At 41.9% G+C, this 27,814-nt stretch overlaps 1 protein-coding gene across 2 annotated transcripts in view; it reads right to left on the minus strand.

Annotated features, from left to right (window-relative positions):
- MTUS2 (microtubule associated scaffold protein 2) overlaps window positions 1-27,814 on the minus strand; it is a 283,391-nt gene that overhangs the window by 63,444 nt on the left and 192,133 nt on the right. For both annotated transcript variants that reach the window (XM_040543898.1, XM_040543899.1), the window contains one exon: window positions 9,033-9,194. In XM_040543898.1, the coding sequence (XP_040399832.1) occupies window positions 9,033-9,194 (162 nt within the window). The remainder of the gene's footprint in view (window positions 1-9,032; window positions 9,195-27,814) is intronic.

The following is a 27,814-nucleotide window of genomic DNA, read 5'->3' on the forward strand; positions in this document are numbered from 1 at the left end:
ATAATGCTCTGATCATCATATTGAGTATGAAAAGTCAAAAGGTATGGTGCATACAATCAAAATAATAGAAAATATGTAAGATACAATTTAAAAAGGAAACTAAGCATCACAAGTGTACATTTCTTGAAGCTGCACACTGTTTGAATTTTGATTTTTTTTTTTTTTTTTTTTTAAAGTGTATTCATTCTGACCAAGAACAAACTTTACTTCAAACTCTAACTATTATTGCCTGCAGACTGGAAACGTGGAACTCCAGTTAACTCTGTACTAAATGATAGTATAAATCTCTCAAAGTTTTCTCTCTTTTAAAAGCTATTCTTGCATGCAGAAATAGAAATTTCAGGCCATAAGGTAACTGTGAGCATAAATACTTGCTAGTGTTTTCTACTGCTGTGATTACGAATGCATCCCCATGCACAGTTCTGTAAAGGTATTTACATTTCCTAATTAACATACAGTCTGCTTCAAACCGAACACAAGGAGCAAAGAAAAAATCATTAGAAAAAATGTAAAAAAAATAAAAAAATAAAAAAATCATTAGAAATAAATGTAAAAAACACTTCAGACATGTTAAATCATTCAGCAATCACCTGGAAGATAGCAGACAAAGAAAGCTGCTTGTCCACTCTCTCATCAGCGCTGAACGCTAGCCAGAAACCAGAACTAAACACACGCTATCTGAGACGTCTTCTCCAGGGCTGCTGCAGAATCAGCAGGTGTACGTACATGTACCTTTCTGAGTCTTTAAAAGCCAGTAAAATGAGATAGGCTTCAATCTGCTTACACATTTCAGATTGAAAACTTTCTGTTACCTTACACATTGAGTATTTTTTCCGAAACAGATCCTAACATGCTGCAGACACCATTAACAATTCAATGGGACAGGCTGCACTTGGTCGGATTCCAGCTGTTCTCAGGTGTGTTTTATAAGTTAAGTAATGCACTTTGTGAGTTTGAAAAACCCCAAGGAAGTGTTTCCAGTCACTCACAGACACAGATAGCCACTTCGAGCTTGCTTCTGCTTTTCCCCCCTGATACCCATGGCTGGTCATATCCTTGGTGAGTAATGACACATCCACGCATGCACTGCTTGAGACAAAATGAGCAAAGCTGGAAATATGACGGATTCTGTGGAATAAGAGCAGTCTAATTCCCTCTAGAGACTCTGTATGTCCTGTGATCTATGAGTCACTGAAAGGCTTTGAATAAATAAGTAGATGTAGAAGAAAGACTACATATTTGTCGAACTAGAAACTGCTAACGTTTGTACTTTTCCCTTTGTTTTTGTTTCAAATTTAAAGCCAATCTGATGAGAAAAAAAAAAAAGATAAGGACAAGGGCTATTCCAGCAACTTGTCTCAAAGTGATTGCTTTCTTTCTTTATTAAAAAAATAAGTCTCTGGTATTAAAAAAATAAAGGAAAAAAATGAAGAAATGAACTGTTTTTTGGACTAAATAGAAAAACTCAGAGTAACTTAGAACACCTGAAGTTAGCTGCAGAGATAAGATAGCTACTCTTCCTCTTACTGTCATTTTACATGGATCCCACAGCATTTTATTGTTACTTCCTCACAGAGTTGTGCTATGGCAAGTTTCAGAGTGAAGTTCCTGGGAAAGAGGTTGGAAAATTTGCAGTTGAATGTCCCACTTTCACACGCAGCATCTACTCCATATCCCTATACCCAGTACAGGAATGAATGAGAACCACCATATATTTACTGTTCAGCTTTTAATGGAAAGAGTTTGCAAAGGAGAACACAGCAGCAGCCGACTCATCCCCTTCCAGCCCTGCAAGTACTCTGGTGCTCATTTTTTGGCCCCTCACACTGACCTGAGCTCATCCCTCTCCCTCCTGTTGAGGTTGTGTTGTCTGGATTTTGCAGCAGCTGGTTAAAAGAAGCGCATTTTACACTGTGAGCTTGCCGGTGAGGGCTGGGATAACACTGGCCTCCTATTTTTCATCTTGACTGATCATATTTAGCAGTCTGCCCTGTTACGTATGATTTACCGGTACTTGTAAAAGCTCAGGAATTGACTGGGTTAGTTTCTGAACAATACTTTTGATCGTCTTTAATTTAATGGGCCAAGTAGAAACAAGCTGCTCAAGTGAATTCTTTATTGCTACTGTCATTGCACATGAATTATGATGTTTCTTATGGGGAATAACAGTCACTTGTCTGTGAGATAAACATTAAATAATAGCCACGCTGAAATAGGTATTCTGTAACACGCACACCCCCAAAACCCCACAACAAGATATATAGACTATAAAACCCTTCAGCTCCCTAATTTCGTAGACTGTTGTCTGACAAGTCCAGCCTGCTGGATAGAGCTGAGGTCTGGAACAGGAGGCAACCTGATGGTTGGCAGTTTGGATCAGGAGTGTGGGCACACACAGGGGAGCCCGGAGCTGTATCAGTATCTGAGGGTAAGCCAAATTATCAAAGCACAGCACAGTTCTGGGGGGTTCTGTATTCTGAGAGAAGGATGTGGCTGAACAAGACTAGACAGGGATGAGGCCGTTGAGGAAGCTGTATTACATGAAGGGAATAAAAACTGTGCAGAGGTGGTCAGATGTAAACCTCAAATCCTTATACACAATGATTGAGACACACTTTCTTTTTATCCCTGAATTGCATGCAAGTCCTACTGTCCTCGTGGGAGCCAGGCACTCAGTACCCCAGAGAAGACCTACCATTCAGCTCTCTTCCCCCAAGTTACTCCTCCGGAGTGTGCAAAAGAGCACCACACTACAAAATAACACATTGGTGGCACACCATTTTTACGTGTGTGGGCCTAAGATGTTCTTGGCACACAGAATTGTACACACCTCCTGTGCTGGAGGGACCAATCCTCTGACCCAGCCTGCTCTTGACCATCTTACCATCTTGATGGCCCTCCACTGGGCTCACTTCAGTATGTCACATCGTATGTTACATCGTTCTTGTCCTGGGATTCCCCAAACTGGACACAATTGTGAGTGGTCTCAAGTGCTGAATGAGGGGAAATGACTTGATCCACGCTCTCGCTAATATAGCCCAGTGTACAGCTGGCCTTTCTTCCTGCAAGGGCACATTGCAGAGCTGCTTTCCAGCCAGCTGGCCCCAGCCTGTCCTGTTGCATGCCGTTATTCTCCACCATCTGCCTTTGTTGAACATCATGAAGTTTCTGCTGACACGTTTCTCCAGCCTGCTGAAGTCCCTCTGAACTGCAGCCCTACCCTCCAGCATACTGACTAGCTCCCTCTGATTTGCTATCATCTGTCAACTTGCTGAGGGAGTGCTCTATCCCATTGCTCAGGTTTTCAATGAAGATGGTAAGCAGTATTTGCTCAGTATCAATCCCTAACGGATGCCAAAATAACTATCTGCCAGCTGGGCTTCGTACCTCTGATCTCAACACCCTGATGCTGATGCTCTAGCCATTTTTCCACCCACCTTAATTGATCATCTGAGGTCTGCAGAAAGTTGAGATACTCTAGGACCTTCCCAGACAGTCACAGAAGAACCTGAGCATGAAAAGGGAACTGCAGAAAGAGGTTTTAGGCCATATGTATCCTTTTCTTTTTTTTTTTTCTTTTTTTTTTTTGTCCAAATTATGACAGAATTAGATCCTGGTTTGATTTAGAATCTCAATTGTCCCACGGTGGGCATTAACCTATGGGGTTTGTAAAACAGATACCCCAGAGGGTGAGCAATTGTTAATCTGCTGCCTCTGAACATTTCTTTCTGCAGATATTCCCACATTTTCAGATAAATTTAAAACAGAAAATTCAGTATGTGTGTGCCTCAAAGATCACATATTTTTATCAGTGTGTGGAAGGAGGAGGCCTATATGTTTTCTAAGGTGGAAGCTGGTGTAAAGTTCCAGATGGAGAGCTACTTCCACCTAAGTCTTTAAACAGAATATGAAGCAGTAACAGAAATGGTAAGTACTAATTGGGTTATCACTGCATTTCTCAAAACAGTTAAGAAGTTTAAGTGAAATTAAAGGATCTATCTTAGTTTTTCCTCTCAAGTATGTTTTCTTTTTTTTTTGTTCTTTTGTGGTTGTTTTTTTTTTTTTTGTGTGTGTGTGTGTTTTTTTCTTCCTTCTTCTATATATTGACAGGTATGCAAATCTGAAAGGAGTCTAATAACGCACAAAAAATGGCTGTGCAAGACACTGAATGCTAATTAACTGCAATTCTTCAATAGACCAGTCAAAAACCATTTAGTTCATGTTTTCAAAACAATTTTCATGACAATGAATTACCACTGCTATTGTCTCTTGCCAGAGTTTTTTTGATCATCTGAATCACTGCAAAGCAACAGCTATAAGGATCCATTTTCATTAATTAAAGGTGATCTATGCTGTAGTCCAATTTATTTGTCAAGCAATTTGAGTGCAATATCAGGAGTATAATCTCTCTTAAGCACCTGTCTTTTTTTTTTTTTCAATGAGAATTTGCAGCACAGGTGCTCTTCTCAGGTAACATCTAGCACATGAAAGCTTCAATGTGATTTTTGTTATTTTCTACTCATCAGTACAGGTAGATATGCTCCTTTTTGAATTCATTTCTTACTCATACATAGTTAAAATCATGTACCTCTCTGAAATACAAATGCATTTCTTACATCACCTGACATTCCACTCTTTCAGAAACTTTCTTTGTATTTAAGACTGCCATCCTTTTTATGAAATACTTTCTCTCCTCTTTACTTTCATAAGAGATGCTGAATACAACACATATATAGTGTCTGTGCACTTTAGCTGTAGCAGTGGATCAGTCTAAAAACCCTAGTTTAGTAACCACGATATCTTGCAAAGGAGGTTGGAAATATGTGCTTATAAAATGCATATGCAACATCAAGCTCTACTGCAATTAATACTAGGTGACTGCTAGACTATTATACCTAGAATATCTATCATACTATTCTCCACGTAAACAGAAAGTATAGAAGAACCAGAGGTATCATGTTTTCTCTGCTTTTCAAAAGTTTTATTATATGGGGGACTTCAGTAGCATTGGTTATAAGACAGCTTAGCCTTCTGATGTCAACTGAATGGGGCTGGTGACTTCTTACTTAATGCGAGATTCACCCTAAGGTCATGTTATTTATTCACTTTCTGTTATGGGAAAATATGCCTTACTTTCACAATGGTGTTGGTTTGTGTGTCAAAAGTCCTTCCTGCTGGAGGCAGGGACTCTCCCCACTACATAAGGAGGGGTACATGGTACAAACAGAGTGCATGTCTTTCACCCCCAGCTAACATCTTCCACTCAGCACTCATCCCTGGACCAGCCATGGCAGAGACCATCCCTCTCTCCTCCTTCACAGCCTCTGTGCATTGTCTTGTCTCCTGCCACGGGGTGAAAAAGGAAAAGGAAATTGTGGTGGTTTTGTTCCTTCCAACCATGACTCCATGGGGGTCTGGGCTGCTGCCTGTCTTGCTGTGGAGAAACTGCGCTGAGGTGGGAGGTAGACATGTGCCTCACCAATCATCCTTCTGCAGATGCTGTCCTCATGAGCCAGCTGCAAATAAAAGGCAAGCAACAAGCAGGCTCACAAGGCTGAGGCCTTCCTTCCCAGGAAGGGGCTAACCACCTACTCTTTTATCCTCCAAGCCTACCCTGGCATCATAGTGCTGGATATCTTACACAGTTATTAAAGAAGGGCTGACGGTGCTAACCATGGACATGATAAAACATGATAAGACTAAACCCATGTCCAGCTAAGACTTTTTTGAGATGTATTGCTGACACTCTGAATCTTCCCTGGATCCAGCATTTAAATGAAAGTACCAGGAAAGTCACGCTCCTATCCTCACCTATCCTCAAAACTAGAGTCAGGGTCTCTTGTACTTTCATTCCCTTTGAGAACAAAGACTACTTTCAATAGAGGGGCATCCAACATGGGGCATCACTGGAACAAGGCAATCTGTAGTTCCATTAATTTGAGAACATCTTGAGTATTTTCTCTTCTATTATTCCATCTTCCTATGCCATAGTTACTCTCCTATCCTTTGGATTCTCTGTGCAAGAAATTGCCATCATGTGATAATAGCTTGGTAGAATTATTATAAATTTATTATTTCTGCTGTTTTCAAGACATTTCATCCCTGGTCTGCTTAGAGTTGTCTGCTGCATGCTCCCCTTGCTTTCCTTTCAGTTTGGAGCACTGGTGAAAGTTTCTTTGCTGCTGACTGCCTTCCCGAGCATGGCATTCATTTCACAGGAAACATGCTGGTGTCAGAGACACATGGTGGGTGGGGGGTGGATTAATTTTAGTACCTTTTCAATTTTTTTTTTAAACACTGATTTTACCTCTCTGCTCCCTTATTGTTATCGGTCTTCTGCCCTGTGATGTCCAGCTTTAATGCCAGACTTGCCCAGCACAGACTGTCAGCCTGTGCCAGCTGTTGTACTTTCCACTTTGCAAAGGCAGTACAAGCAGACCTTTTACAATATCTGTACAGTCTTTCAACCTCTAGACCCTATCTGTTCCAGGACATCCTTTTGGAGACTGGCCTTTTCAGCACACCGATGCACTTTCTCTGACATATTTAAAATACGGGGTCTACAGAGTTGTAAAGAGCTTTTGTTAGATTCCTTTGTTTGCCTGGGATCATAAAGCCCAAAGCAATATGAACACTTCACTGCCCTTTATCCACTTGCTTCATTTGATCTGTAGCATCTTCCTTCCAATTTAATGAAGAGTTCAATTTTAAGGAGATGGTCTTGTGCTTCATCATTTAAAAGATGTGCAAAACTGTCCAAACAATATTTAAAGAGAAGACCTTGCATTCTGTAGGGCTCCCTATCACAGTGGGATCTGCAGACAGCATTCATACATAATTGCAAGAGAAGCAGGATTAGACTTGCTAAAAAATACTTGTCATTATCATTGCTTTAATTTATTTTGGTCCTTGCTTCCAACAGATACTTACCATTGTGAGGAACCATAACATTATTCTAATAAAAAAAAAAATTGACTTGACCACAGATACATCTGCAGGTACCTGAATTATACAAAAATTACACCAGACTAACGTAGTTTCTTTTGCTTCTGCCCACTGGGTACAACAACCACCTTCCAAACTTGCTAGCTGTCCCTGTTCAGCATCTGCCTTTGATAACACAGCCAGGTACCCTTACTTTACATACATAGTTTCTTTCCAGAATGAAGCAGGAATCAGTTGTACTCACCTGACTGAGTGTCCCTATCAAGACCAGACTATAAATTCAGTGAGGTGGTGGCAATGGGCTCCAGTCTTTGCTGGCACAAAGTGCCTTGCTGGGAGAAAGCTGGGTATGCCACTGGAGCCCCTGCCCAGCAGAGCAGTGAAGAGTCATTTCAAGGCTGCTCTCTCAACTATTTTCCAGTTGTGATGGATCTAACATGTTCTTGGAGCATCCCTCCTGTCTCTCTGCTACTGTGGCTTGCAAAAGCATGTATATGGAAAAATCCCCATCACACCTGCTATCTCCACAGCACGGAAAGGCCATGGTGGGCTGCCGGACTGTAACTTGCCTCCTGTTCTACACACTGTCAGCTTCCTGTCTGCAAAAAAAAGCTTATGAAGCAACAGCAGAGTCAGACTAACAGCCTTGCAATGGGAAGAACAAAGCTGACTGCTCTGCCATGCAAGCCTGAACACTGCACGTCCTACACAGGGCCCATCTATGTGGACCCATGCACCCACAGATACAAGGACTCCTCACCACACTTGGCAGGCTGGAGGGAAGTAAATTCAGTTCAGAAGTTATGCTGCCTTGTCTCCACTTGGACTATTAACTCAGGCACAGTATGGCAGTAAGAGCTCTTTACATGGGCTGAGGCTCACAAGTTCATGCACAGCCAGCTTGAAGAATTTTCATTTGGGTGCCCCCACGGAAACAAACGTACCCATGGTTAATGGAGGGTCATGCAGAGACAATAACAAATGGTCTGAAGGAAAGTACACAGAGACTGAGTGATGATATAGAAAACAAAAGTTCTTTGGATGGCAGATATTGGGAGAATTTTTCATAATAGTCCAAATGCTGTATTGCTTTTTATTTTTTAGCTTTGTCTCTAGAGGAATTAAAATCTAGCACAAGATTGGACTTTTGTTTCATAAATTAAACAATTTCATAGATTAAAAACCTAAATTAAAAGTCAAATGTAGCTTTCAGCCACCCTCAGTAATTCTTTTCCCCAATGTGATGGCAAATCATCTATTTTTCTGGAAACCTCCCTCCTGATCAATATTGGTTTGCATTATTTTGCAATTTCTGCTCTTCTGTGTGGGTCTGAGACTTGGAATCTGTGCAAACTCAGAGATGACAGCCTGAGCTATTTAGCTGGTCCTGCCTAGACTAGATTTTGCATGTCCACACTAGCATGATTGCATACCAAACACTCTGGTTCCAGCTCATGGCAGTGCCCCAATAATGAAACCTCCCTGGCAATGACTCACTTGTGAGGCTACACAAGTAGTAAAAGGCACAGGATTTCTAGCAGTCTTCTTGCTTGTAGCAAAAAGAAACCAAAAACACCCTGGAGGCCAGAAAAGTTCCTCTACAGAAACGTGAAAATAGCCCTTTAAAGCTTATCATGCCATTATCACTAGCTGGAAAAGAAATGCTTTTGCTGGAGATAGGTAGGTGCAAATCTGATACTAATCAACTACTGCTATAGCCTGAAATGATGTAACTTAGGGACCAGCAGAGAGGAAAGAAAAATCAAAGGAAAGGAAAAAAATAAAGAAATAAAGGAAGAAAAATCAAAAGGGAAAAAAATGGTGCCACCTATTGTCTGGTCATCAGAAATTCATATATTGCGTTGACAGATTGGTCTGTTTCCCAGTTAGTGAGAGTAGAAGATGGACCTAAACAGTTTTCTGACAGTTAGAGACAGTCACTCCTGACTGTGATGGACACCCCCCTCCCTTGACTTTCACTTTGCTGGACTACCTAAGTAAGCAGTAAAATAGGATCATGATAAAGTTTCTGTATTTCTTGGGCTAATGCAGATGGTATTTCAGGTACACAAGTTTGGAACACATACCAGCAGGTGCAGTGGCAGTTTTTGGTGCTGGAAGTAAGCTCCTGCGTGGAGTCGCTGTGCTGCTCGATACCTGCGTTGTGCTCTTGCTGCTACCCTTGGGTACATCTTTAGAAGGTGCAGATGCCTTAGGAGTGGTTTGCTCTTCATTTCCAAAGCTGGAACCTGCAGGAGACCAAAGTTGCCATAATTATAAGCTCATAAAAAATGTATGTGAACTGTGGCATGCAGACCAAGCTTGTACTAGCAATTATAATCTACAAAAACATATTCACATTGCAACTTGGACTAAGTTACATGGATTTTCTCCAGCACAAATGGTTATATAGAAATAAAGAGTTCCCAGCAACTTACTTAAATGCTAAGTGTTGGCAGCTGTTGGAGTCTGACTCCAACAGGAACTTAAAACTTGTTTTTGGTCTAGCTCCATATAGTTACCTGGCTGCAAGGCTCCTAAGTAAATCAGGGACTTTCTAAATCTGTGGGTGTAGCAGTTTTCTGGGGCTCTGTAGATGCTACAGAAGCCATCCTATACCCTCACCCAAAGACTTGGGTGTTACTAGTTCTCAGAGTAAAGAGCAATAGCAGGATTCAGTGGTGCGTTGCACCAAATTCTCCCACCCAAGAAAGATTTCCCACAAGCATTTCCTCAGATTACACTCAGACATTTGAATAGTAAACTGAAAAAATAATTCTGCCTTAACTCTTACATCCACTTCAATCATATTCTCATACTGAATTTTTGGTTGCCAAGGTTTCCAGCTTATATTGACCTCTATCAACACCTTTTTTCTACGGGTTTGGTTTCCTCCTGCATTTGCCATTTAGGGAACAATCACATCCTAGACTCCTTGTAGATATAAGGAAATCAATCTTTCCTTAACATTTGAAAAAGGCAAAGTTGGAGTGTTTTCTTTATCTATTGCGTAGAAACCTAAGAAGAGCAAAAGATTACAGTATGTCTGTACTTGAACATTTGCAGAAGGATGAAGATTTTACTTGAGAAAATGAGTAAAGATCGTAGCAAGAAATACATAGGATTTCAGAAAAGGATTATAATTTTTATTTCTATTATTTTAAAAGATAAAATACAACACAATACTGTTTAGGTGTTGCCTGCAGGGTAATGATAACATTATTAAAATAATTAGTGTGTCCAAGTTTCCAGTATATTTAAGACGTAGGCTTCTTAAATGTGTGTAAGAAAGAAGATTTTTTTTTTGCTATTCTTACTGAAAATCCACTAGAAGAAAAGTGCAGGTTGGAAAAGGAAATCCTCTTTTCTGACAAAGGAAGAATATACCTTTTGGCTCTGACAAAACAGTGTTAAATTTTGCTCTGTCTTCAGGGCTGCTTGCATATAGGTCATAATTTAAAGTATTATACCTGCAGTATACATGGATTTCTAGAAAAAACATTTGACCTTTACTCAAATAATAAGCCACATTAAAAATTCAACAAAAGACTGCTGTACTCTGTGCAGGAACAGGAAAACCTGAAACATTTGTCATCTTTACACTGCTGTACACATAACAACCCCTCAGCAGAGCAGACGGTTGTTTTATACCCAAATTACAAAGACTTTTGACCTGTGAAACAGCCATTAAAGACCATGTGCCCAGTTGTCTGCTGATGAAACACTGCTGACTTCAGCAAAGTCATGTCAGCAGAAAGGCTGGTCCAGCCTGGCCAAGGCTTCTCCGCAGCTGTGCAAAAAGACAAGGTGTCTTAAAGCAAATGTGTCTCCCTCAGTCTGTTTGCATCCTCCTCCAGAGTTACTCCTTGTTCTTGGATATGCAGTCACCCTGTTGGCCTGGGTAGCACCACGTGTAGAAATTTTTTTATTTCCTTGGCTCTTTGTTCTAAAGTTTAAATTGTAGAAACGCTAACCTTGAGGAGGAAATTATTCCTATTGTTTGCAGAGAAATGCAGTTCAAATGCTCTTTAATTGAAACCTCATATGCCTATCTTTTATTCTCTACTGTAAAATTTATTATACAGAAAATGTTTCAGTCCACAAATCTGCAATTCTCTTGCTGAAGAATGAGCTTCCAAGGGGAATTACACAAACTCTTACAAAGAAAAATATAAAAATTAAAAAGCTTTTCTAGGTCTTGAGGATGAAGTGCAGCTAGCTACAAACACCTCTGCTGTCCAAAACACAGCGTACGAAGTCTGCTGATTAAAGAAATGAGCGGATGGGAAGGCTGATAAACAGGACTTGGTCAGGTCCCCTGAGTCAGAAATCCCCCAGGCCTGGAGAGCCCCCTGTGCACCTCCTGCTGTAAACTGCCAGGAGGAAAAAGTGAGAAAAAACTATTTGGCTTTTGATCATTTGATAAAAAAGTGCTCTCTCTGTAAGACAAGCTGCATGGCTGTATTGGGTGTCTGTGGCCAGGTGCTGGGGGCTGCAGGGGAGGCTTCTGTGAGGAGAGGCCAGGGCCATCTTGTGCTGGGCACAGACGGTTCCAGCTGGCTCCAGCTGCTACAGCGGCCACCAGCCTGGGACAAAACAGAGCCCATTAACCTGGCTGGTGGGCACCTCTGAATGTTTTTAAGACAGGGTAAGAAATGCTGCATGGAAGCTGTGAGAAGAATGAGAAACTGAGAGAAGCAGCCCTACAGCCCCCCAGGTCAGTGCAGCAGGAGGGCAGGAGGTGCTCCAGGCACGCGGCACAAGTTCCCCTGCGGCCTGTGGAGAGGCCCCTGGTGGAGCAGGCTGTCCCCCTGCAGCCCGTGGGTCCCACATGGAGCAGATCTCCACGCTGCAGCCCGTGGAGGAGCCCCCGGTGGAGCAGGTGGATGTGGCCTGGAGGAGGCTGCGGCCCATGGAGAGCCCCTGCAGGAGCAGGTTTATCCTGAAGGACTGCAGCCCGTGGAGAGAAACCCATGCTGGAGCAGGGGAAAAGCATGAAAAGGAAGAAGTGGTTCAATTGGTTTGAGGTTCAACAAGGCTAAGTGCACATCCTGCAGTTGGGGCACAACAACCCCATGCAACACTACAGGCTGGGGGAAGAGTGGCTGGAAAGCTGCCTGGCGGAAAGGGACGTGGAGGTATTGGTCAATAGGCGGCTGAATATGAGCCAGCAGTGTGCTCAGGTGGCCAAGAAGGCCAACAGCATCCTGGCTTGTATTAGAAATAGTGTGGCCAGCAGGACCAAGGAGGTGATTGTGCCCCTGTACTCAGCTCTGGTGAGGCCGCACCTTGAGTACTGTGTTCAGTTGTGGGCCCCTCAGTACAAGAAGGACATCGAGGCCCTGAAGCATGTCCAAACAAGGACAAGAAAACTGGGGAAGGGTCTGGAGAACAAGTCTTCTGAGGAGCGGCTGAGGGAGCTGGGGTTGTTTAACCTGGAGAAAAAGAGGCTCAGGGGAGGCCTTATCACTCTCTATGACCTCAAAGGAGGATGTAGCAGAGTGAGGGGCAGGATTTTCCCCCAAACAACTAGTGATAGGACGAGAGGAAATGGCCTCAGATTACACCAGGGGAGGTTTAGGTTGGATATTAGGAAAAAATTCTTTACTGAAAGGGTTGTGAGGCATTGGAACAGGCTGCCCAGGGAAGTGGTTGAGTCACCATCTCTGGATCCCTGGAGGGATTCAAAAGACATGTAGATGTGGTGCTTAGGGATATGGTTTGGTAGACTTGGCAGTGCTAGGTTGCAGCACAGCCCTCTGGTGTATCAGACACTCCTCCCAGTTTTGTGTCATCCACAAACTTGCTGAGGGTGCCCTCTGTTCCATCATCCAGGTCGTTGATGAATAAGTTGAATAAGACTGGACCCAGTACTCACCCCTGGGGGACACCACTAGCTACAGGCCTCCAACTAGACTGAGCCACTGAGCACAACCCTGAGCTCTGCCATTCAGCCAGTTCTCAGTCCCTCAGTCCACCTCACTGTCCACTCATTTGTCCCGCATCTCCTGAGCTTGCCTATGAGGAGGTTATGGGAGACAGTGTTGAAAGCCTTGTTGAAGTCAAGGTAGGCAACATCCACAAAAAAAAAAAACAACAAATCAGAAAGATTATTCATTAAATGGTACTTGTCAGTCCATCATGAGATAATGCTTTCCACTACTATTTGCAGCAGGTGAGTCAGTAGCATCAGTCCTCCCAGAATCTTTACAGTTGTTATTTTTTAAGAGCCTGGAGAGAAACACCAGATGTGCTGTGCATAACAGATTTCAGGTGATCACATCCCCCCCTGTATTGTACCTCTTTCTTCATACTCCCCTACTTTTGCATTTTACCTGAACCAGGGGAGACTCCTTGCTTGTCTTTGAAACACCTGGCAAGTCATTTGGGTTCTCCTACATAAATCGTCCTGTATTTTTGCAGACTCTGTGTTCTATGCAGAGCTGCACTGCTGACTTTGTAGGAGAGTATTTAACAGAGCATTAACGATCTGCTAGAGCCAAAGGCCTTCAGTCTCACTTTTAACACCTCCTCACTACGAGCATCAATGAATCCTACTCTTCATCTTGTGGAAAACACACAAACAAGCAGACAAAAAAAAACACAAGGAAGAAGAAAATGTTTTTGAAGACTTGCAAGTAGTTTGGAGAGTCCCAGCTGCACCCACTCATCCGCTATGCTGTTATACCAGTGAAGACATGCAGAAGTCAGGGCCAGCAACATGTTGTAGGCTATGTTTTCAGAGAAAACCATGACCAAAATCCCAGGGGTTCCCAGATGTCTTGAGCCACCCTCTGTCCATATGCACCACCAGATGTCTTGAGACACCCTCTGTCAATATGCGCCACTGTCCCCTTCACCATCTGACCCTGAAGCAGCTTGCTTCAGGGGCTAATCACTCCTGGAATTATAGAATCATAGAATCCTTCAGGTTGGAAAAGATCGCTAAGATCATCTAGTCTAACCTTTAAGTTTGTAAATCCAACCTTTAAGCTAGTTAGTCCACCACTAAACTATGCTACCAAGTTCTAAATCCACGTGTTTCTTGAAGATCTCCAGGAGCGGTGACTCAACCACTTCCCTGAAAGAACAGGAAGGCTCTTTAGTGTGTGTCACTAGCAGGAACCATTCCTCTTCTGGAATTACTTACAAAATTGGCAAAAAAAGTGTCAAATATGGTATGATAATAGATACGACTGCAAAACAGCGGGAGCATGGTTTGGGGGAAATCTGTGTTTGACAAGATGTGAATTAAAGCATGTGGCATGGACAGTTCTTGCTCTGAGAGGAGAGAGATGAAGGGCTGCGTTCTGGAGCTGCACTGCCACAGCTGTCCTGCCTGCACTCAATGGCAATAAAACCTCCTTCTGTTGGAGGGCTTAGGTCCTTTCTAGAAAAATAGCTTGTCTGACAATCCCTATGGGTCTCTGTTTTGCTGAGAAACAGACCCCAAAGAGTATTAAAGCGTGAGCACAGCTGCTTCTGTGGCTCCCTGTCTCATGGGCTGCTACGTGCAGCCTTTCGAAATGCAGCAAGTTTCCAGCTCTTCATAGCAGGTCAAATGTGGCTTGGAGCCGTTAGATCTCTACCACAGCTGTAATCACACCCGAGACACTGGGAACGTGCTTGCATCATGAATGTTCACCGAAGCACAAACATTTACCCAGAGTAATAGCAAGCCCTTTCCATCTTAGAGACCTTTGGACAATACTTGACGCCAAGTTTAATAACAACAAAGTTATGTCTAGTTGTTTCAGCGGTGACCCCACTTAGCATTTTTAAACCACTTTCCAATCACAGAACTCAATGAGCTTTACAAATAACAAAAGGACGAAAGAGTTGAGCTGCTCTCCAAATTCACACAGCAGGAGAACAGCAGAGACAGACAGAAAGCAAGCAGGAAAACCTGATGATGAATGAGGCTAGAATTATATATATATTTTTTGCCTGCAAAATATTGGGATGTATTGTTCCTCTGTTTTGTTGTTGTTGTTGCTGTTTTTTCCTAGACTGCACTTCTGTGCCCCAGTTTTCAAGCACATATACAAGCTCAAAATGAAATTTTAAATCACTGCCATGGGTAACACTATGATAAAGAAAATGTCTAAACTACTGTGAATAATCACACGATGTTTAAAACTAAAAATGCAAGACACACTTTTCACTCAATTGTAACATATGCTCATCCTTTAATCAAGGACCGCTATTTATTTCCAATTTTTAGCTGTAAAATGGTATTTTTTATAGATTGATTACAAGGTTTGCAGCTTGCCAGCTGAGCTTTTTATTTCTCTGATTTGAGGGTTAGTGTTTTAAAGCTCAACACTGTAAATTTCAATATAATGCTTTGCAGTGTAGTCATCAACAGACACAAGTGAATGTACAGCTCTGAAACAATGCTATTGACCAAGTGGTACAGTGTGATCATTAGTCCTTAGGGCTTACTGTGCTGTTATGAAGTTATGATAGTAGATGAGATTACTAGCCAGTTAATTTGTCATTTTGTCTTTGCTGAGAGCCAGTGCCTGGTATTTCCCAATACACAAGGCCAAATGGGCAATAGATCAGGAAGAAGCTGGTGACATGTTTCTTTTCTATCCAGAAAAAGGAGGTGTATGAGGACTGATGTTCACATAATCCTTAAACCTAGCTTACTTACCTCAAATTATTTTTTTTCCCATTGCATATTTTTAGCTCAGACAAAGGTGTCTTAGCAATAACCTTCCTTATCATATTTATTTTAGAGAAGGCTTGTTCAAGCCCACGTGTGTTTATAAAAGCTCATTTTTTTCCGAAGTCTTAGCATTCAACAGAAACTTGCATTGTGAATTTTGAGCTTGATAACTGTCACTGAAATAAGGAGCCAAATCTGCAGTGCCTGTCAGGACAGGAACCATCTCCCTGAGCTTTGGATGGCTTTGGGTCTCTGCAGTGCAGATGAGTACCTCTGAGACAGCCCCTTCAACATCAAGGGAAGGAGCATGGTGCCTCTCCATATCTCATGATCCCTTGGGCTGTTCAGATGAATCCCACCAGCACTGATGATTAGTGACACCCCTTTGGGCTGTGCCTTCCCAACTCAACTGGAAGGTGCACTGCCCAGGTAGCACCAGCAGCCCTACTCACAGCAGGATGCCTCTGCAGACATGGCCTTTAGCTGAGGGTTCATCTGTGGGGCTGTGTCTACTCTGCTAAATAATAGAGGGCTTAGTGATATTGGCTGAATCCTGGTGCTGCTTAGGCTAACTCCCTCTGTAGCAGCTTTTCCTGGAGAGAGTAAGAGCAGCGCCAACAGCCACACTGCAAAGAACAGGGCAAGGGACCAGGAGATGTCCAGGCCCTCCCTGTTTACCAGCACAGCTGGCCCCGGAGCCAAGAAGCATGGTTTTAGGTTGCAGTTTGAACATAGATACTTGCCAAAATTTAGCCCCACTTCCATTAATCAAAATGTATTTAAGAGTCCACTGTCTGTAAAGCTGATGAAAGGCAAGTTCAGAAGAGTAATATTTTGACTTAAGCTAGACAGATAAAATTTACGTTTACATGAATAAATATTTACACTTCTTTTTGTTCTTTCACCATAAATATGACCAATTCTTCATGACACAGAAGGTAAGAGGATGATTTTTCATGCCTGCACTGGTTTCATCCACTGTGTGGATCAAATCCTATAGCTGCTGGTCTGCAACAATGTGGTAGAAACAATCGAGCTTTGTGGCACTTCTATAATTGACTCGGTAGAAATAAACAAAATGGATAATCTAATTCTCTGTGTTGACATGGAACCGAAATTCCCACCTTTACAAGTTTTACTGTTTTTGATGACTCTGAGTTTTTGAAATCTAGATTATTTTTTGAGGCACTCACCTATCTTCAGTGTCCTTCATACACAATAGATAGTAAAAATACAACCTTCTGCTGATACACCTCCTTGTATCAATACTTATTCATCTCATCTCACCAATTAAAATACATATTTTAGGAGCCAGTTAAGTGGATTTCTTACTTGAGTGGAGTTACATGCTGCTCCCTGCTGACGTGCTATAGGCTTCATTGGGTAAGGTGAAAATTTCACCACAAAATAAAATTTCTTTATCTATTAGTGGAAACTGCAGACAATTTGCTGACTGTGCCACACTTTGGATTACTCAACACATCTTATTGGGGCTCTTGGAAAATGTTACAACCCTACCAGGCAAGATGAGTATTCTATTATAGAGTAAAATTTCACCATATGTTGCTGGTAGCTTTGCCTAGCACTGGCTGATTGCACAGCTGCTTGGCTAGCTGCGCTCATTTGTGTGGCTGGTTAATCAAAGCCCCACAGAGTATAAAGTGAAGGCTGCAAAATGTTTTGCTGGTCAATCATAATATTTGTCAGAAATGGTAACATAAGGTTATTGGAATGCCTCCAAGGATACCTGCAGTATGCAGACATTTTAAAATGGGCCTGAAAAATCACCTTCTGAAAGGGCTATCTCTTGGCACACCTTGGAGCTGAATTGTCACAGGTGAAAAGTCCAGAATAAGAAGGTCGTTCATGACCAGAACATTCCTAAAAGCTTTCCTTCTTCAGTGTACAGCTCTGATCAGAGTGACAAGAAACATCCCATATCATGAATACCGCAGTGAAGTATCTTGTGTGGTACCCTGAGAAGCTGATGCAGTAGGACTGCATACGGGGGAAATGTTTCCTTGTCTAACTGAGAAGAGAGAAACATCTGCTGTAAGCTTCTAGACATATGGATGAAGACTTCAATCATATCAGATAAGAGTAACCTGATTTATTGTTTAGTCACTGAAGTCTGTCAATTAGTTATAGGAAGGGCTGGTTCTTAATGCCTGAGGTACACTTCAAGACAGTAAAATACTCATCATGCTTTTGGAAACTCTACTTGAAGATACAAGTTAAGAAGAACATATTACGTATCAATTTAACATTTAAATTAATCTCAGCAGGTTCATTTTGGGAGAGAAAAGAAGTAGCTTTATCTAAAAAGCAACATTTTAAAAATCACATTTAGTAAATTTACTGAAATGAGCTTTTTCATGAAAGCTGTATTTCTAAGAAATACTGTATTTTATCCCAATGAGGGCAACTGGAGCGTTGACTTCAAAGCAAGAGAAAAAGCACATGCTATTCAGGACAGAAGCACAGTTTTGCTTCAGATATTTGGCTGGTAGAGGGTGATACACTGCCTTACAGAGGAGATGGGTGAATGCAGGTCCAGAACCACCTCTCCTCCTCGTTGCCCATCAGAGCAGTCTTCCACACCGCAACAGTTCCCAGGCGCTGCAGAGCTGTTGAAGTAACACCAAGCATAGACAGCATTTTACCCAAGGACACATCTATACTCCAATGCCCTCAGCTGCCAAAATGGCCCCTGGGATCATCAATGGTTGCCCAAAAGCTTGAAAAGCCATAAAAGCAGTACTGACAACATCCATTTCTACCAGTACTAAAGCATTAATTAGCATGTATCAACCTACGTAGAAGGAATTTTTCCTGGGTAAGAACATTTTGATGTTCCTGGGTAGGACTTCATTCCCAGCATCCACATTTCTGCAAACACCAGTTCTATAACACAACTTGTGCTCATAACCATCTGCTCCAGTGGCACCATGCCTGCTTCTAAATTAATATGCCATTTTTAACAGGGCACAGGCACCCCGAAAGATAGAATTGGAAGTGACATCTGCTCTGCAAGAAGTTCCTCCTGATGGCAAGAAGTGCCAAATTAGAGCCACATGCCTTTTTATAAGGAATAACATCTGCTGACACTTGTGGGCATTATATCATCCATAACTGCCTCTTTCCAGGAATTGCTGCTTCTAATTTTTTTTGAACACTGGTGTGGAGTGCCATATTTGGAAAGTTAAAGGGGGTATAATCCTTGGTAAAAACGTTAATGGCATTCCAGTAATGTTAATTAATGTCCATCAGCTTTAGCAATCCATGCTGGATGCCACAGGTCACCAGAGGAGGAGAGGTTAAGAAATGCCCTAACCGTTGCCAGTGTGTAAGGTCTGGTAGCACCCAGTCTTGATCCTCCCTGCCAAGCCACAGAAACGTGTGTGCTACAGTTTACATGGCATTGTGATAGATTAAAGAGTTAGTAAATGTGTCTACCTCCTTCCTTTGGCATAACAATGCCTTCAGAGCATGCAGTATGGGCCCAGGAGGGGAGATGCTATACTGAAACCTCAAAGATGGAAGAGCCCTAGAGGGTCTCCAGTTAGTCATTAATTAATTGAATTTTATAAGCCCAGGCACAGATCCTCAAAGCCGTTTAGGAACTTAACTCCTATTTCAATTCACATTCAAATTCAGCACACAGTAGACTTAATCACCCTCTCAGCCCTGAAGGAGGTTCAAACCAACAGATGCCTCCATTTCAGAGTATGAAGGCCCGAAGCAGCTGAACAGAACCTCCCGTGAATGCTGAGCCGTGCTTTGGTTGGGGGAGAAAAGTGGGGCCAGACACCAAAGCTGCACTGTGCTTTGGAGACAGTCAGGGAAAAACATATGCTGCTCAGAGCAGCCATTCACATCCTCATGAACAACATGCTGCTCAAGAAAAATATTTGCCCACCTTTTGTAGAATAGTTTGAGTTAGTCTGGCTGACCTGCACCATTCGAGCTCCCTTCTCCAACACCCGTGGTGGCCTCAGTGGGTGCAGTCATCCATCCTGCTGGAGATGATCCCCTCTGCTCTAGTGAACAAGGAAAGAGGCAGAGGAACCCTCATCACTCATGTCCAAGAAGCTGCCTAATTCCCCATGGAAATGCAAGGGGCAGGACTGAGTGCTTGCATGTCAGGCGAAACCTATGAAGCCCCAGCTGAAGCATGGGTAGATGGGAGACTTACGAGCTGTTCCTCCGTGTTTCCTTTGCGGGCAGAGGGGTGAGATGGGCCCCAATAGCAGCCAAGACTGATTCTGGCCTCGCAGCTCTGCCCTGTTCCTGAAGACCACAGACTGCAGCAGCACGTGGAGTGGAGGTGCATAGAGCCACTCTCAAGTCTTTTAAAAATGAGAATCAGGGCCTGATTTCTAAAACAAAATGTCTGCCACTCCTCAGGCCAAGAACAGCAAAAGCTTCCACAGTGGGCACATTTTCCTGCCCCTTCACCCTGGTATATCTCCTACAGTGGTATATCTCCTAAGTACAAATGAGAGGTGTTGGACCATTAGATGTTTTCAACTTTTTTCATGTGCTTGAACTTTTCTACTGGAAATTTTCCTTCTAGTAGTATGAACTTTTCAAGAAATGTCACTTCACAGAATCACAGAATGGTTAAGGTTGACTTCTGGAGGTCAACTGGTGAAGGTGTTAGACAGGACTGGACCCAGTATTGACCCATGTGGCACTCTGCTTGTCACTGGCCTCCAAATAGACTTTGCACCACTGACCACTACCCCCAGGACCAGGTCGTTCAGCCATTGTTTGACCCAGCTCGCCATCTGCTCATCCAGCCCATACTTCAACAGCGTCTCTGAGGATCTTACTGGGGTCAGTGTCGAAGGCCTTACTGATGTCCAGGTAGGCAATATCCACTGCAAGCACTTGTTTACTGCTGGATAGCGTATGAGAACCTGCTTTTCTCAGTTAACTTTCACGAACTTCCTTGGAAGTAATGCGCAACATGCACTGTGCTGCTCTGTGCTGGCTCATGTCTTGGAATGTGTTTTTGGTTATTTTAGATGTAATACAGGAAAAAATCTATTGTAAAAATAATCTTCTGAGAAAAATCATTATGTATTCCAGAGTTTCAGCAGTCAGGAAGCAAGTTTCAGTGGACAGCTTTATTTTTCCACAGACGCTGACTATTATGACTTTTAAGTCTCCAAAAATAAGCTTGACTTGTAGAGCTCTGCTGTTTAAGCATTGTTTTCCTTACAAAACATCTTAACTGATTTGATCACACTAATTTTTTTAAAAATAAATATTGTCAATTACGAGGAGCCTGGAAGTAAAACTGCCTTTCAAAAACACCTGGAGAGAGAAAACCACATGCAAAACAGGTGTCTTTTACAAATGGCATTATCCATGAAGACTGTGTTCATTTTTCAGTGTGACCTATTACAAGTTTTCCTCATCTTTGCGAAAAAAATGCCTTGAATAGATGCTTTTGAGTAAAATTCAGTTATTTTACAAGTCAGCAGCACTAAATGCTATGACCCAGTTACCCAGTTAAATAAGTTTTGCGAAGTGTTTTAGCTATATTTCTGTGCACTGAAATCATCTAAGCCAGTTGGTACGTAGTATTTTGCAGAGAACAGATGTTAAATTGCATTTATTTCACAAAATGAAAGCTCTTAATAGTTTATAAAATCAAAATTGTGTTGAAACCTACAGAGGGTACATAGAAGATGTAGTTCTTAAAAGCTGCCAGTGCTTTTATAGAACAAAAACATTTATTTATTTATTACTTTTTAAAGTATCAAACATTTTGTTCATTTGATCCTTCTGCAGTTCCTTTTTCCCTTCCTATTCAAATTTTACTGACTGGTAGTAGCAATCTTCAAGTTAGTAGCTTCTCTTTATTTAATAAATGACACTAATAAGTAAGAACATGTAAACCCATTTAACTGAAGCATGTAGAAGTGGTTTCCACAGAGTTATAAGGGTAGAGCCAGGAGTAGAACAGTGAAAGGGGAATAATGAACAAAGAACCCTGATTTCCAAGGCCAGGCTTTCAATAATGACCATACACCACTATTTGCTCAGACGACTGTAATATAATCGATTGCATTATATTACCATTTATGCTCTCGACATACTTTCTTTACTGGGTTTGTAAGTATGGAAGACACCAGTCTGATTACTTGGGAGATGGAAATCTATAGCTCAGAGACCAAACTCAGCCTGGACAGCCAGACATGAAATTCCCCCTCTGACTGCAGCACCTTCAGGCTCCCACCACGCGCCCTGGATTTGGGGAGTCTTCTCCAAGCAAGTGGCTTCTGTCAGGAGGAGCCATGTTAATCCATGTCATTGGCTTACATCATTATAACTGCTACTTTTATACTAAAGCTATAGTTACTCTTAAGTCAAAGGATGCTGAATTGAAGATACTTTAGGGTGCCAGAGGGGATTTGTGGCTATAACTCTTACTTCTAGAGGTTAATGAATACATCTAGGGGCACTGGCAAAAACATCACAGTTTCTTGGACTAGTATTAGCTGCTGGCATTGAAATTACACAAGTTACAAAAAGGTCGTTAAACCTTTCCTGGTCTTCTGCATCAGTGGGCAAGTTGCTGCCAGGCTGGACACATAACTGCATCATCTGTTTTAATGTGATATAGTACCAAGCCATGCAGATGAAAACTTCTTTATGGTTGGACACTGACACTATTACTAAAATGACTGGTAAACTTGATAAAGGATTTGATGTTCTAAAACAACATGTTCGTATGTAAAAGACCTCTCTAGTCTATTACAAGCATTCAGTCTCAGCAATTTCCCGCAATTTTACAATTCTTCATTTTTAAGACAGCAAAGCCATTCCCCGTTAACATGCCTAAGTGGAGCATCCTAATTCTTTTGTGTCAGAACAATACTTTAAGGCCTCTCTGAAAATAACTTGGATGGTGCTTTAGTCAGGACAGTGTGTTAACTTGTTAGGACATTGTCAGGCATAGACAACCAAGCGTCATTCACACAAACCAACTGTCTTCCGAGAAACATTCCCTTTCTCAAAACTTTGAATTCAGTAGGAGAGGAGGCTAATGGTTTGTAGCTGATGCTCTGTAGTGAAATTAGGATGTATTTCATCATCCTTTTCCTGTGTCCCCAGTCAGGAGGAGAGGAGAAGGGTGAGTACATGCCACCTGGGCTCCCTCGGCCTGTCACTGAACCAAGGGCAGATCAACCTTCCACAGCCCTTCCAACAGCCTCTGCTTACGTTACCTGGTAACAGCCACATGAGCAGGAGATAGCACAGCATCCTCTCTGAAGGGACATGATTTATGAGAGGAGAGCACGGCTGTGTAGATTGGGCTGTCCTGCACCTGGCCTGAACAGTAGGTTCAGGACATCTGACGTTGGCTTGGTTGGACTGGCCTTAAGGTCCTTCAGGATCATTCCAGCTCTGTCAAAAGGAGATGCAATTCCCTTTGGAGCTGGCTGTTTAAAACTACCAGGCTTTACCCAAATCTGAATACCAAAGGTGTTCAAGATTTGTTGTGAATAATAGTTAGTCATAAAGCACTCAGTGAATGCTATTTAAAAACAAGTGGGAAGGCCTTGTTTGATTCTGCTTGCTTTCAGCAACCCGCAGCAGAGTTGAAAACCCTGAGGCTCCCTGCCTACAAAATGCATGGCCAGGATGTGAGGGATTCAGGTCGTTTCAAATTAGGCAATGATTAGTAGGCAGTAACTTGAACTCGAAATCATAGTTGGTGAATTGGGACTCTGTGTTCTGTCATATTCACATCCATGAGGGCGCCCTGGGACCATTCAGTGCTTCCAGGCCATGGTCTTTTAAGGGTTTGGGCACTTGGTTGGATTTTGGGCTTTGACTGGGGAGGGAAGAGGTAACTTAATTTTGCAAGAAGTCTCTATTTGTAAGGTCATGTTTCTAAATCCATCATTTTTAAGAAGCAAGGTTTTGATGTTCCAAAGAGACGTAATTACATGCACCCTTGCCGATGTTTTTCCCCCTAATTAGGACCTTTGAAGATAAATTCACTTGTCCACCTCTGACATGTGAAAACTGAACTGCAGGATTAACAAGGAATATCCTATTAATTTCACCTCTGTATTAATTCTCCTGAAGTTAAGACCTTGAAGGGACTACTTAAATGAAAGCTTTTTAATCATATACTTAGTACATGGCTTATTGAAGTAGGAGAGCTTCTCATTTTGTACAATTTTAAATCCCAGTGAATTTTTTGAAGATACCTGAGCTTATTAACAGGATTAAGAAAGTGTATATATATTTGGGTGTGGGCGGGTGAGTTGGAATTAAGTTAAGGAGTCATAAAGTACAGTCAGAAGTATGGTCTGTAATGTTTGATACTAACACATATAATGCCTTTTGTACTGCAGGTGCATCTAATTAACAGTGTCTGTACTGGACGAGTGCAGAAATATTAAGCCAGAGCTTTGCCTACTGGAAAATTGTAATTCAAGTGATTTCCATAGTACTTCAGTTGCAGGAAAAAGTCTTCAAAGCCCTGTGCTCTTGACGATAAGTTCGATAGCTCTTAGCACTGCTAATGAACAGCAGAGGCCTCAGGAGAGCACAAGTGGCAGATCTGCCTGGCAGACTCCCATGTAGCTTTGCTGGCTCTGCAGAGTTTCCTTCCCGTCCATGGTGGCACAATCTGACAGGCCCACCACATGCCCTTGGTGTTTCTCTTATGCTCCTGGACCCTGAAGGCAGGTGGGTATGTGAAAATCACAGCTGCTTTTACTGCAAAAGAAACTTCTACTTTTTAATTTTTTTTCCTCTTCTTCAGCAGGGAAATGCAGCCTGAGAGCATCTCCAAGATATATATACATATATATTTTTTTAAGAAATATATTGTTTATTTTGAAAGGGCAGGTACACTGCTATGGCATCACACTACTGTGATAACACAGAAGTTAAAGTTGTATTTGCTCTGAGAAGTGCTTTAAAAGCTCCTCCTCTCCATTAAGTGTAGACAAATATCTCAAGCCATTTGGGGTCTAGTGCCTGACATTTAAATGTATGGGTAATAGCACAGCTTTGGAGCAATGTTACCGAGGTCAGCCCCCGGGTCAAAGGAGACTCTTAGAGGAGACAGAGCAGGTTTCCTACTGCAGAAATGCCTATACTCAGCATTCGATTTCTTTGTGACCTAAGTGGCAGTAGGTAATGAATTTAACATAAATGAAGATACTGCTGGGTTGACCAGTGCCCTCTATTCGTTTTCTTTCCCCAGAAAGGGAGAACAGAGCCTGCAGTACCACTGCCACAGTTGGTGTCCTGTGGCCACTGTTGGAAGGTTTCTTCAGCAGGGATTCAATATATCAGGTATTTGCAACCAAAATTGGTCTTCACACTGAAAAACTGAATGAGATCTGTGATGATTAGTAAGAGAGTACTTTGCATTAGAGGCAAATCCTGGGCAATCAGCCTAGCTTCTCCAGCATCATTTTCTCAGTGCTCTTATTTTAGCAAGAGAGCTATGAAGATTAATTAATTGCAAATTGCTTTGGATGAGAGGCATTAGGTAAATATTAGTTGCTGTTGTTAAGAGCATTTCAGAAAAAAAAAAAGAGTTTGTCTGCAGACGAGGTGAGTTTTTTCTGCTTTTATTCACACCCATGTGATTCTGGTAAATGTGAAAAATCTTTGGTAAAGGCCACCTCCAACCATGCTGCTAGTGCCTGTGGTGTAATATTCTAGGAGTAATTCATTAATGAAACCCACCTTTATCTTGACAGCTTTCATTCTAAAACAGTGTGGCAACTACTGCTGTTTGCCTACAGGAGGAAGGATGTGCTAAGTAATGAGTAATTAATGGATTTAAATACGAAGGGAATAAAATGCGCTTTAAAATATTTATAAAATATTACTGGGGTCTATTGTGAATTATCAGAGCAAAACACCTATCTAATTTTACTCATTCTAAAAGTGGATAAAAAATAAATTCTTTTACATGTATACATATATATAAACCACAAACAGAATACTTCCTTAAAATCATGGAAAAATTTGAAAATTAAAATTATCTGCACATGGGATTTAAGAAGAAATATATGACACAGAACAGGAGCACTTGGTCTGGTAGCAGTACTGTTCCTTATACTTATTCCTCTAATTCCCAATCCTGAGCTTGTTGTCGTGCTATTTTAGCAGAAAGATATAAATAGAGATAATGTGGAAGCTCCCTGAGCAGGTTTTCAGGTGGAATTTGAGACCTGAGACAGCTGGCAGAGCAGCAGTGAAAGCTGCCTTTCTTTTGAGTAATCCATCCAGAATCCAAGCTACAAACTCCCCATTTCCTGACCTATATTTCCCAAGCCACATGCCGTTTCACTACAAGTGAAGCTGCTAATAGGTTCCCAGTAGGTGGAGGGCATTTGCACTACACATGGGATGTTATTCACATTACAAAACGCAGATGCTTGACATACGAATGACCTCTGATGGTAAGTACAGACTTTCATATGTTACCGCAGCACAGTAATCCCTTGAAAAAGCTTTGGGTATGAATTACCAAGAATGATCCTCCTCTAACAGGGCTGAGGTGAATCTGGGTTAACAGACCTGCTAGTATTGCTAAGTGCAGAGTTTGCTCTGCTCTCCCTTCCTTAAAAAATCTTGGACTGTTTCAGACTATGAAACAACCAGTTGAAGGGACTGCCTGGCATCCTTCCCTACACACAGCCTCACAGCTTTTTAGAGCTCATGAACAACAAGACACTGAGAGACTCCTGATGACCAATGTGGAGCAACATTGCCAAACCTCAGAGTTGATAATGTCCCCATGGCACCAGGGGCTAGCAGAGCTCAGAAAGTCACCAAAAATGGCCTAAGCAAGTAGTTATGGACCCATGTGCAAGAAACAGTGAACAGGGGGATGTACCTATTCAGGTCCTGTTGTTTAAACCTTTCCCAGGTGACATTGTTCCTAGTATGTGTTCTAATGAACCTCATTTGGTGATGCAACACCCTTTGAACAGCTCATTTTAATAAAAGTTATGGAAAGCACACTGTGAAACCCCAATGATAACATTGATGTAGGATGCTGTATTTCAGACCATGTGTCTCCTAAGGCGAGTATGGCCATCGTTAGAAATGAAGATCCACTCCACCAGAATCCCATGCTCAAAAATAGTCAGCGGCTTGTCAGTAGCTGGGAAAAAGCAAATGGCTTCAGTTTTTGTAAGTGGTAACAAATTTTTCTTCAGGATTTACATGACACAGTTTCATGAACTTCCTCTGGGTTTGTTTTTGGATCTTGTTTTCTTGTTTATACAATGAAAAAACAATGAAAAATTTGAAAAATATACTGACTTTTTCAGGTCAGTCAACACACCAAATTTTCTCTGTAAGGTTTGTGATTTGGTTAAAATTGATAATGAAATTGTAACTGTTACACCTCAGACAAGACTTTTTATCATCCTCTGAATTCTCTGGAATTGAGAAAAAGAACACAGGGTTCCTGTGAATTTGGAAACGTAACAGATTCTGCTGAAAAGCCTCTGAATTAGATTAATTTTTTGGGAGGAATCTTCATGAGTATTTCACCTGGTTCTTGTTAGCAGAATGCAGGGAATTGCAACAAATCAAAGACATTTTTGCTCATTGGGTGATCTGGAAGATTTAACAATGTCAGTATCATCGCCAACTTCTAGTCATCTATTTATTTTTTTCAGCAAGCTGTTTTGTGAATAGAAAAACTGATGAAATCTGGTCTCCTCTGAATTTGTGCTGTGTGTTTTGTAAGTGTCTGCTACAGCGATGGTGACAGCACACCCAAGTCCCAGTTACTCCCATTGCAATGCTCCCAGTGCCCCATCAGGTACAGCATGAACACCCTTAGATCCTCCTCAGTCCTTCCCCATGAAAGGCTGCATAAATAATACACAGGACCTGTGCTGCTCTTTCAGAGCCTCTAACCAGTGTGCAGGCTCTGGTGCTGTGGCAGGTGTTTTGCCAGCAGGCCAAACAAGACCCACACAACTGAGCTCACAAGACAGGCTTTTTCTTAGAGAAAAACATTAATTTAGCAACCACTGGATTCTTAAGAAACCTGTAGGACCTGGAGTAGCTTCTACCCTCAGAGCAATTCAAGATACAGGGGAAATGGACAAAGTGAAGTTTATTAATGCGGGACTAATCCCACTGAATTACCCAAGTTCTGTTTCTCTATGAAACCATACACAC

This window comes from Cygnus olor, chromosome 1, assembly GCF_009769625.2.
Source record: "Cygnus olor isolate bCygOlo1 chromosome 1, bCygOlo1.pri.v2, whole genome shotgun sequence".
Taxonomy (NCBI): domain Eukaryota; kingdom Metazoa; phylum Chordata; class Aves; order Anseriformes; family Anatidae; genus Cygnus; species Cygnus olor.